The following is a 12767-nucleotide window of genomic DNA, read 5'->3' as shown; positions in this document are numbered from 1 at the left end:
GATTTTAGAGTCAAATGAAAGCAGGCAATTATCATGTTCTTTAACTATAATCAGCCGAACAGGATACAGGTAGCCGCAAAATGGAGTTATTTAAAACAGTAACAAAATCACTTCAAAAAGGGTAATAATCTGGAAGTCTCTTTCTGCAACATCTAGTTAAAGCTGTCCAAGTGTGGAGAAGACAGGGAAGCCTTATTTTGTAACCTCGTCAATGGCAATAGTATCAGGAAAGCCTCCTTTTGAAATAGAGGAGTGGGGAACAAGGGGAGGGAGAGCGTTAGGACAAATACCTAATGCACATGGGGCTTAAAACCTAGATGATGGGTTGATAGGTACAGCAAACCACCATGGCACATGTATTCCTATGTAACAAACCTGCATGTTCTGCACATGTATCCTATAACTTAAAGTAATATTTAAAAATAAATAAATAAATAAATAAATAAAAGACAGGAACCTTGGCCTGGGGGCTGCCCCAGAGCAATTTGGTTTAGCCCCAACATGTAAACTAGAACCTTTGAAAATGATCCAAGGAGAATCCTGAGTTTCCTGCCATCTGTCAGAGTGGTTACCATGGTAAGAGGTAGTCACAAGTGCAGCCAGCTGTTCCAGTCTGGCCTGGTGACTCATCAGCCCTTCAGCTTGGGTTGAAAGTTGATTCTGGACATTGGTTATCTTGGGCAGCATTTTTTGTGACATTCCAATAAGACCCTGGGCTGGGGAACAGGTCTGAAGCCTAAGCATTTCTTAGAATCTGTCAGAGCCTGCTTCTGAGCAGAGAGCAAAAGGTGGTGGATTCAGCTTGGCCCCCTACTAAATCTGGCTCTATCACCAGTGATCTATGTGAACTTGGGCATATTTATTTAGGCTGGCTAAGACTTGGTTTTCCCCTCTGTAAAATGGAGATGATTATAATCTATCTTGTAGGGATGTGTTTAGAGGAGTACCTGGCTTAGTTGCTACACAGAGTTCAGTAGACATCAGCTGTTGTTATCATTGCCTTCCTCTAAGAAGCCCATGGACAGAAGTTCCTGCATCATCGCTTGGTAACACCAGCACAGCTTCTGATGGTGTCCTTGTGTTGCAGTAGCAAGCATGGATTTTACTCTGCATTGTCTATGCCAGTGAGCTAAGAAAACCAGGAGCCTTGTTCATCTTTCAGCCCGCTGGGTGATATCTGTGTCAATTCCCATTGCATTAAACACCAGCCCATTAGTTAGTAGTGGCAATGAAAAGATACCAATAATTATAACAGCATCTATAGCCCTGGCTCCTGTTGAATACTTCCTCTCTAGCAGGCACTGTGCTAAATGCAACACATAGATAACTTTCTTTAACCCTATGACCACCCTATAAGGTAGTCATTATTCTCACCATTTCACAGATAGGAAACTGAGGCACCAAGAGGGTTAAAAAGACATTGTTATAAGTGGATGAGTTAGGATTTGAGCTCAGGTATTGCTGACTTCAAAGATGGCATTTTCACTACGTCACACTGCCTTCCCTTGAGCCTTTGGGAACAGTGCAGCTTTAAGAGCCCAAACTCTAACAAAGAATAAAATCAGTCTTCTGTTGTAAGGATCTTAACAAGGTTGGCATACTTAGAGCATATTTCAGTGTACTTCTACACAACTGGTTATTTAGATCTCAGAACGTCTCTGTAGTTGTTTAATAAGTCAGGAAACGAAGCCTTTGAATTGTATCAGCAAGCTGCTCAAGAATGTACCCTGGAGGCCAAGTGCGGTGGCTCATGCCTGTAATCCCAGCATTTTGGGAGGCTGAGGCAGGTGGATCACAAGGTCAGGAGTTCAAGACCAGCCTGACCAACATAGTGAAACCCCATCTCTACTAAAAATACAAAATTTGTTGGGTGTGGTGGCATGCGCCTGTAGTCCCAACTACTCAGGAGGCTGAAGTGGGAGAATCGCTTGAACCTGGGAGGCAGAGGTTGCAGTGAGCCGAGACCACGCCATTGCACTCCAGCCTGGGTGACAGAGAGTGAGACTCCGTCTCAAAAATAAATAAATAAATAAATAAATAAGAATGCACCCTGAATATACGGCAGGACCAACTTTTGAAACCATGGCCATCCTGCATCCATGGCTATGAGACTCCAAGCACATGCACATTCCTCTCAACCCCATGCTGCCTCTCACCTGGTCTGGCACCCGTTTTAGGTGTAGAGACAGCACTGGGCAGTGGGAAAAGGATAAGTCAATACCAATTCTTGCCAAATGCTAGAAAGCCCTTGCAGGGGTACCTGTAGAAATCTCCTGAGTGAAGATGGAGATGGTGGCCTGGCGGGCCAGTCAGGGACCAATTAGAGTTGTCCACTGTGGTCTGCAGTTGATTCTGTGACATATCCCGGTGTCTGGGTTAGTGCTAGGGCTGTGTCAATGGTGAGAGCGTTTCTGTGAGAAGTTTGTGCGGGGACATCCCCAAGCCTAATGCTTGGCTGATTTATGGTCTTCGTTTCTGTTTGTATAAACAAAGCTTCAAAGCTTCTTGCCTGCATCTGTGTAAGGAAAAAAGCCAGAGGACAGTGAAGAAATATTCTGATGAAGAAAAGACCTTGAGGACTGGCTACGTGACCACTGGTATCCCCTTGGGCTTTGCTGTCCAAGGAGTGCTGTGTGCTGCTGCTGGTTAGGAGCTGGCTTTGATCTTCCATTTGGTCAAATGTGGCTGGTTTTCTGCTTGGTACCCACAGACGACTGTGTTTAATCCATTTATCAGTAATGTCCATAAGTTACTGTCCAGATAAGGAGCCTCCACATCACATTTTGCAGTTGACCTCTTTGTTCTCAGTTGTGTCATCATCTATGTAACATTTGTGCAATCAGGCAATCATTTATGCATTCACCCTTTTAAAACTGAATGCCTTCTGTATGCTGGTTACTGTACTAGGTGCTAGAGGTCGGTGTGAAACAGAGCCAACACCAATCCTGCTGCATGAAGCTTTTACATCTACAGGTCTTTCCAAGCACAGCAGTAAGTGCACTCAACATTAACCATTGTAGTATTCTAGAAAGGAATTCCTGTGGGGAGAATTTCATCCATTCATGTAGAAGCACATGTATTGAAGTGTTTAAAATCTCCTCTGGCAGTTGCTATGTAACTCAGGCTGGACTTTACGTGTCTCTCCTTTGGGCTGCTAGGCATGGTAGGAGGGGATGCCGAAGGGAAGGGTGGGAATGCCAGACTCCTTTGGCTATACCTTTCAAGCATGGGATAAGGTGTTCATACCATCTAAATACTGGAACATGTGTAGGGGCAAAGAAGGAGAGCTTGCCCCATCAGCCGCTGAAGGTTTGCTGAAAATGAACTGACAAAGGGCAGGTGAATAGGAAAAAAAGGCACACAAAATTTATTTTAATGTGGACAACACAGGGGAATCATAGTAGAATGGTTACCCAGTAACCCAATGGGGTACAGATGCTTAAATGCCCATCTTCGTAGGGGAGGGAAAAGGGGGAAATATGGCTACTTGAGGGATAATAAATGATTTTGAGGGGGAAATGAGTGGGCCTACTGCTTAGACAATGGTTAGTAAATAATTTCAATGGAAATTGAATGGGATGGAGAGCTGACAATGGTTTGGGAAGAAGTTGGCCTGGGCTCTAGGTGTGGTGTTTAATTTTCAGTCTCTTCCTCTGTAATATGAATTGTAATCTTCTCTTCTCTGGTGAATGAAATGTCAGGAAAGGCAATTGTATTCCTCTTTGGCAGATCTGGCTTTTAGGTAGATAAGGGAACTTCAGAGAACAACTGCATCCTGTGGTTTGGGAGAGACAGAGGATTAAGAGACTGTGGGGTAAGGGAGACAGGGAGCAAGGTTGGAGAAACCTTGAGACTGCTTCGTGTCAAAGCACCATATTTTGGGGTAATGGTTTCTGAGTCCCAACACGTGCTACCATAAATTGCCATTCACCTTTCCTTTGTTGATGGGGGAATTAAAATACATTGAATAATGTTAAAGTAAAACATTTTTGCAACTGAGTAAAGGTCATAATTGGGATGAAAGCTATACTTTTATCACCAGTGTAGGAAAAAAATGTCCACTTTGTTTTTGTTTCCTAAGCCATGCTGTTTTCAAAATAAGGTACATTCACTCTTATGGTGATGACAATAAGGAGTAGGGATTACAATTAGTAAGCCAGCTGGTTTCCCACACATTGTCAATGTGCAGGGCTTATCCTGGTCCAAACCTGTTTCCTGGTGCTTGAGAAACACAGAATCCTGCCATGTTTTATCCCAAAGTGGTTCTTCTTAGTTCTCCTGTCCCTTGGAGACATGGCCCAAGTAAATTCCGTCCGGGTCTTATAATCCAGTTCAGAACAGCACGTTCCCTTTGGAATATCTTGCTCAATGCAGACCATCCTTGTTCAGACCAAATGACTGTTTCGTCAAGTTGGATGGATCCTCAACCCCCTCTACCCTTCCCAATACCTTTGTTCCCTTTGTTCTTCAAATTCCAAGTGATAACATGACTGTGCCTCCAGCACTGGCCTTTGCCGGGCTTCGTGTTCATCATCCATGTTAGGGCTGCATGGTGTTTGTCACTGTTGCACTTAATAATAGTGACTGCTCACCTTGTAGTACATAGCATCAATTGGTTCCCATGTTTTCTCATTTAGTGAAGCTCCCTTCCATTTCTTTCCTGTAGAATTACACTTTATGACTACCAAGCCATGTGTAGAGCCAACAAGGAAAGCAGCGATGGCGCCCATGGCCTCCTGGATGTAAGTACTATGCTGTCACTCAGAAAACAGCTGCATGTTTCTGTCTTTCTCCCTGTCTGAGTGTTATCTTCCTCTTTGGAGTAATCAAGTTTATCTTTTTGCAAAATCATGAAATTTTGACTTTACTCATTTAAAAAAAAAAAAAAAACGAAAACAAAACTTTAAGCCGGGTGCGGCGTCTCATGCCCATAATCCCAGCACTTTGGGAGGCCGAGGTGGCTGGATCACTTGGGGTCAGGAGTTTGAGACCAGCCTGGCCAACATGGTGAAACCCTGTCTCTACTAAAAATACAAAAATTAGCTAGGCATGGTGGTGCACACCTATAATCCCAGCTACTTGGGAGGTTGAGGCGGGAGAACTGCTTGAACCTGGGAGGAGGAGGTTTCAGTGAGCCAAGATCGTGCCACTGCACTCCAGCCTGGGCAACAGAGCAAGCCTGTCTCTCAAAAAAAAAAAAAAAAAAAAAAAACGAAAATTAAAATTAAAATTAAAAAAAGCCACTGCTATTTCAACTCAAATCCAGTGATTATATGAATGAGAAATGGATCTAAAGTCTTTGATGGATTAATGCAGCAGCCCCTTGTGATGGATGGAGAAAGGGAGAAGTTTTGTTAATTCTCTGATTTGTATATAAAAGAACTTGGTTTTGTTCAACAGAACTTTTCCTTTTAGTTTATAATAGAGTTGTGAGCTTGTGCCCTAATTCCCATTTTGATCACACATACTCCCTCTCCCCTAATCATGCCACTGGGTTTCAGCATCGTTTTCCCTGGAGCTAATTCCTTGATGTCACAGATGAGGATCAATCAGCATAGCTATTGTACCATTAGAAACTGGCTTTCAGATGGCCAGAAATTAACTGTTACCACTTACTCCCAAATTAAAAATATAATTTACAATGCGTAGACAATGTAAATTTGGCCAGCAATACCTAAAAACACAGAAAAAAAAAGATATAGTGTACCTCTGGATAGTCTGTCATGTGTGTTTAAATATAACCCTTACAATGTTATTATTTTGTAAATACCAAAAATTAACCTAAAATTTTGTTTGAAACACAACATTTAAAAGCCATTTTGGCTTTAAAATATGCATACTTTCTAATTTGCAGATGTAAGATGTTACAAGGGGATTATTTAAAAAACAGATAATTAACAGGGTTCTCCTACACTGAGGGAGCAAGAAGTGATTCAGAGCTGGCAAATTTGTGAGAGGCAACTAAAGAGATGAATATTTTGAAAAATACAGCTTTTTAGTGAGACTCACTATGTCTTTCTAACCCAACTCCCCTAACCTTAACATGAATATTTCCAGACATTAAACGTTCCCAAGATATATTTTCACAATTAGATTTAAAAGCTCAGTGGCTTTATGCTTTTACATGATAATGTGCATTTAAATTTTTTTAATCCTGTATTTGCATAATCCCTTTGTTTACTCATATATTGAGCCAATGCCTGGCATGGAATGCCTGAGTGCCTTCCCCTGGCCTCAGAGCGAGCTGCCCCTGCTACTGCCCTCTTTCCCCCGCAACCTCCAAAGCTTCCTTAATCCTTTTATTCACTCTCTCCTTCCCCTGACCCACATTACCCATCCCAGCAGATACAAAGACACAAAGTTGTCCCATAGTCTGACCACCCCGGTCTTTTTGAAAACAAGATGATTATTTTTCAAGCCATAAAATGTAATGGCAAAACCGCAGGACTGCAAAGTGTGGTTTCAGGAAACTGTTAAAAGTTCACATCCTTATCTGACCCTAATCCTGGCGGCCCAGAACCCTGTGATTCAAAGAATGATGTGGAAGCACTCAATTGAATCAGAGCAAGAGATACACCAAGTCTGAAATCTGGGTGGGCCGAGAAGAGCCTCAGCATTGTTGTTGTTCTGCTCATTTACTTTCTGGCCGGACTGGGAAAGTTTTGAGAATGATTGGGGGCATGTAAATTTGTTCTTGTTTCATTTAAAACTGGATAATTCCTCCATTCTCAGTTCTAGTTCTTATAATTAAAATGCTCAGAAGGTGGGATTAAGCAGCTTTAGCTGCAGAAGCAAGGATTTGGCATGCATTTCAATTCTCCGATATCTAAAGGCAACCACAAAAGGTTCTGAGATTCTTCTGGACCTGACATCTGGAGCCCAGAGCCCGGGATTTGCCAGTGTCATTGCCTGTCTCTCAGGTTCAGCCACCACTCACATAACTGGCATAGCTAGGTACAAAGAACCAACTGAGGGGGAGACTTGGTATTTTCCAGAATTCAGGAAATTGAATTATCCACATAGGAAATATCACAGAGTAAACAATCCAACTGCTTTTTTTAATTAAAATATTCTGAAATAAAGACTAGGCTTTCAATGCCTTCTTTTATAGAGTGAAGGGGATTTTCAGCAAGGATAAAATCACATGTTTATATGGTTATCATTTTTTTCAAGTCCAAATATGTAAGTGTGAGAAAGGGCAGCTTAAATCCTACATAATTCATGGAAGGCATTAAAATGAGGTGTATGCAATTTTTGCTTATTTTAGTGAATGACATACAGTGATGGAGAACAGGGAATCACCTTTCCAAGAGGCTGCCCTGTAAATTACCATTTGAAATTAGTTATATGATTCCAGCCCCCTCAGCATTAAGCTTCAAAATATTAGCCCCTAGAGGGTAAAGGTTTAAGCATCGGGTGCTGAACTTCCTTTTTCCTCCCACTGATAACCCTTGTATTAGATCAGGTTTATTTTACTTGTAAATCACATCTCACTAGAGTGGAGTTCAAAGTTTTAAAATGTTAGTTTTAGGATACAGTATCCAACAATTTTCTTTCCTTAGCTGGAACGCCACTGTTTTTTAACATGATATCAATCTCTCTAGAAGAATAACATTGTCCTTATGTAAAGCCCTAAATTAAGCTACAAATTTTGTGTGCAATACATTGTTTTTAATGAACTGAATTCTTCTCTTCAGCCTTATAATGCCTTCCTCTCTGCAGTAAAATGGATCATGACAGAACTTGTCTTGTAAGTAAAATCTTCTGCATTTTTGAAAAGTGTTAATATTTTCCTTTTTGTGTCATAAAGTGATCTAAGAGATTGTGAGTCATGCTTTCAATAACCATTAGATTCCTAGTACTCTGAGATAACTTCATTGAACATCTCAAAATATTGAACACAGAGACCAAAAAATGATCTTTTATTAAGTGACTCTTGATCACTGCTTATGCTATTAGGTCATTGTTTAGCAGATTAACAGTTTGCAATACACAACAAATTTACTTATTGTGGTTACTGTTCAATTTCACATGGATGTCTGGCTGTTTTTACTGCAGCCTGGGTGGGCTGTGGTCAGAAGAGCACCCTACTGTGACTGTCCACCATGCCACTTTGGCTGTCTTGGCCTGTGCAGGAATGGGTGCCTGTGAGATTGTCAGCTAGGGCTGGGGGCTTTCTCAGGTGTGATTTCATTGTTTATCCTGTCAAACTATGGTCTTGTTTGGAGGTGCTGGTTACATCTATGACTTAGATAACACTTGAAATGACACCAAGATGAAAGTCTTGACTTTCAGACTAGATATTAGACACATTACAGAAACACTGTGTCACACAAAAGGGAAGAATTTCATAGATGAACATGTAAACAAGGTTGTTAAAGTTGCACCAAACTCTCTCATTCTTATTTCCCTGCTTAGACTCCAGTTCTGTGGGTTTGAGGCAAATTTCATGCCATTTGATGGATAGTCACTGTCCTCTTAATTTAATGTAACCTATATTAATTTAATAAAGTTTGTGAATTCAAATGGGAAGTAAATTCTCCATATACACATGAGGCAGAGAAAGAACATTAACAGATAATAGTGGGATTTTGATTGAGAGAGAGCTGCTAGGAATAGTAGCCATAAGCCTGAAAAACAAATGACTGAATTTTGATCTCTCTTCATTCATTTGGAGGATAATTTATATTATTTTTGTATTCTTTACCAGCCATTGAGAAATGTTGATTTTTATGAAGTTGCATTGTGACATAATTTCATAGAGAGAAGTCTGTTCCACCTCCCTCTAAACACACACACACATAGAGGGGGCTTAAACAAGTTCTACTCGCAGTATTCATTTTGAAAGCATTTTTTATTACTACAGTTCATAGTCTTGGTAGAGGAGAATATTCTATTTGTATTTCTGAACTAAGGGAAGAGAAGCTCATTAGAAATTGGCTTTTTACTGTGGAATCAAACTAGATGATACTAAGATTGAACAACTGGTGAACGATAACGAGAAAAGTATTTCAGCCTATACAGCAGGTTATTCCTCATCTAGGAATCTTTGAGTCTAGGTAAACCTGGCTTTAGGGATAAAATAGCCTTTCACAAGAAAGATAAACCCCTGTGAAAATTTAGTGGTAACTCAACCAACTGTGTTGATATCTCCAAATTGTGATGTTCTCAAATGAGGTAAGCGATGCTGAAGAATACAGAAAGTCACTGTTCTGTGATATGGGCATGGATGACGAAGTAACATTGGGCTTTTCCACGATCTGTTTAGGTTCCTGGTGGAATTTAACCTCTGCAGTTGGTGGCACTCCGATATGACAACTAAAGGTGAGCAGCAACTGGTTTTTGTTTCCCATCTTGGAGGGATAAGCGCTGGGTTCACCAGCTACTTTTCATCAGGGATGTGCTGGCTCACAGAAAATTCCCCAGGACAAAGTGATGATTTTTCAGCTCTGTCAGCAAAAAGCCACCCTTTGTGCTAAGTGCAGTGCTATCCAGTCTGACACAGAATTCTACAGGCTTCATTCAGCCCACACTGAATGTACATCTTGACCTGTTTCCTTAACTAAGGCTTTGAGGTCATACATTGCACAGGTAAATTCTTCAGAAAGCTCATGGGCAATGCTGAAATAAAAGGGAGACAGACACACTGCCTGTGTCTCACGCTAAATGAATGATTAGCCATTCTATTTTTGTTTTCACAGTTGCCCTCATAGAACATAAATCTGACCACATTACTCTCCCTTCTCAAATACCTTTGATGATTTGAGGAGGGTGTAATTAGTAGAGACTCTTGGAGGCATGGGTTGTGGAGTTAGATCAGAATAGGTTTCAGTCTCAGCTTAGAGGTTGGCCTTGGGCATATCAGCTGATCTGTCTCCAAGGCTCAGTTTCCCTGTGCTATGCACAATGGGGAAAATAATATTTATTTATCTTAGAAAGTGAGTGTGTGTGTGTGTGTGTGTGTGTATGTGTGTGTGTGTTTAATGCTATGAGAAATCATATTACATGCTGACCACAGTGACTAGAACATAAGTCCTCAAAAACTAGTGGCAATACTGCATGTTCTCACGTATAAGTAAGGTAAACATTGAGTAAACATAGACACAAAGAAGGGAACAACAGACACTGGGGCCTAATTGAGGTGGAGGGTGGGAGGAGGGTGAGAATGGAAAAACTACCTATGGGGTACTACGCTCACTACCAGGATGATGAAATAATCTGTACACCAAGCCCTCGAGACAATGCAATTGACCCATATAAAAAACCTGCATGTACCCTCCACACCTAAAATAAAAGTTGGAAGGAAAATAAATAAATAAAAGAAATAGTATCCGTAATTATAACGATGGTGACACTGTGACCATGACAATGATGATGATCGCCTACAAATCCAGTGATCCTTAATGAACGCTGGCTCCAGCAGTCTGCCCCAGGCCTGCCCACTCCCGTGCTATTTCTCATATACACTCTGTTCTTTCTTTCCTTCATTCATTCATGTTCATTTTCCTACTTGGGAGGCCAGGGACTAGTAGGCTATTACCATTCTTATTATTTCTAACTATCTGTCTTTTAAAAAAGAGATTGATAAGTCACGTATCAGCATTTCCCCAAGTGCTGGATCTATTTTAATCTAACATTCCCTTTCCTTTCCCTTAAGATCCCAGTCTGTGAGGATTCCCTCAACTCCTTCAGGCAGAATGAACACTTTCTTGGACCTGCCCCAATCATCTCATGCGTTATCCTATCTCTTCTTTACCATTATTGCCTCACTGTGTGTGTTTTACACTAATGTAGAATCTCTTGATGGTAGGAGCCATGTCTTAAACATTGTTCTCTCTTAACACCTAACTGGTGCTGAGCACACAGTAGGTGCTTTATCTTTGCTGATTCAATATCCTAACAAATCTTTCTGGTGGTAGGCATGACCATTAGGGTCACTCTAGTCATGGCTTTGTAACTTACACATAGGCTCATTTTGCCGGAATCCAGGAACTCTCTGATTTCTGCTTAGAACATGAGATGGAGCAGAATCTGCTGAGTCCTGCCCCTGCGGATGCCCGCATAGTTTGCTGTCTGATAACTGGGAGCCTAATCCATGCCTGTCCAGGCTGGGCTCTGCCCTGGGAGGCTGACAGCCCAGTGGAGCAGGGCCCCTGTGTGCTGCTTTCATCCACACACATGCGCATTGGTCTGGTGACCCCCAGGGCTTGGACCCAATTCTTGCTCCTCCGTGCTGGGTTGAGTTCTGAGTGACAGTGAGTGCCCCAAATCCCACTTATAGAAATTCAGCCTGAGGACATAAACCTGGATGGGAACAAAGGTTTCTATGATAAGATGATCATCACCAGGGAATTTATAATTGCAAATACTGGTAACTCTTTAAATGTCTAACAGTAAAGGCCATTTTAAAATAAATTATAACCCATCCACAGAAAGACAAATGATTCTGTTTCTGAAAACTTTTTGATGAAATTAAAAAATGCTCCTGAAATTATAACAAAACAAGACAAAACCCAAGAAACAAAACCATATATACACAAAAATACATAAAATGGTGGGAGGAAGGAGATATGGAGCTAATTAGGGTCAGCAGTTGGTATGGGAAATAGGGAGTCAATAAACAAACACCAACATGTGAGTTAGGAAACGAAGACTAGCATGTCCCCGAAAGGAAATCTTGCCTGTAGTGTCAACTTGGTTTTGTTAAAATTGCACATGATTTGAAAAAAGAAAGATGAGGAAGAACCTACTAAATGGGCACTTGGTTATCTTTTACCATTTGCTTTTCTTATTTGACTTAGTTTTCCACAATTTTACTAATAGAAGTGAAAAAAAAATGAGATTTTTTAAAAATAAAATCAATAGAGCCCAGGAAAATGGGTTGCAAGTTGGTTAAATGGCTGCTGTCTCTGCGGCACCAGTGACCTGGGGACAAATCCCCTCTCCCTCTGAATCAGACTGTGAGGTCTGAGAGGCCGGAGCAGCTTTGGAACCTCGTGGTTAGGGACCCTGGGTAGCCTTTCTCTGCTTCTTGCTTGCTGTGAGGTGCTGGGCAAGTCACTTGGTCTCTCCGGACTTTGGTTCCATTTGTCAACAGAGGAAACAATAGACATAATGTGGCTGTGAGAGGTGAATTAAGCAATGCGTGCCAAGCCCTTGTGCAAGTACTCCATGCATGGTGGGTGGGCGCTCATGCTTTGGGTGGTAGTGGTTTTTTTTTTTAACTCAAATGTCTGGTTATTTCTTAGGAGTTTGCACAGGGCTGAAGGCAGCAGGCTTGTTGTTTTCAGTGGTTTACTTTTTGGCATTCTTCTTCATACCTAGTGAAGACGCTCCCTTCTCTTCATGTCTGCTTTCACTCCCACTTCCCTCATCCTGGCCTTGACTTGTTTCCCTTCTTTGTGACCTGCCACCACAGACATCTAGTCATACTGTTATTTTGGTCCTATGGATTCTAGAGTTTTTACTGAATGCCATTCACTATGATCTTTGCCTAAAACAGTGATTTTCAAATGGGGGCAGTTTTGCCTCCCAGGGGAATGGCTGGAGACATTTTTGCTGTCATAGCATGGGGGAGGAGGGTTCTTATTAGAATCTGGTGCGTAGAGGCCAGGGATGCAGCTAAATATCCTGCAACACAAAAGACAGCCCCCATAACAAAGAAATATCCCACTCAAAATATCGATAATGCCACTCTTGAGAAACCATGGCCTAGACCAAGGGGTGCAGAGTAGGGGACAGTGACTAAGGGAGCCGGGTGTGGTCTC

General features: G+C 41.6%; 1 protein-coding gene across 1 annotated transcript in view; it reads left to right on the top strand.

Moving 5' to 3' along the window:
• Positions 1-12767, top strand: part of CACNA2D3 (calcium voltage-gated channel auxiliary subunit alpha2delta 3) — a 939714-nt gene that overhangs the window by 870933 nt on the left and 56014 nt on the right. The window contains 3 exon segments of the mRNA XM_054552049.2: positions 4667-4742; positions 7698-7750; positions 9269-9324. Of these exon segments, the coding sequence (XP_054408024.1) occupies positions 4667-4742; positions 7698-7750; positions 9269-9324 (185 nt within the window).

This window comes from Pongo abelii, chromosome 2 (genome assembly GCF_028885655.2).
Source record: "Pongo abelii isolate AG06213 chromosome 2, NHGRI_mPonAbe1-v2.0_pri, whole genome shotgun sequence".
Taxonomy (NCBI): domain Eukaryota; kingdom Metazoa; phylum Chordata; class Mammalia; order Primates; family Hominidae; genus Pongo; species Pongo abelii.
This window is presented reverse-complemented; position numbering and strand designations above follow the sequence as displayed.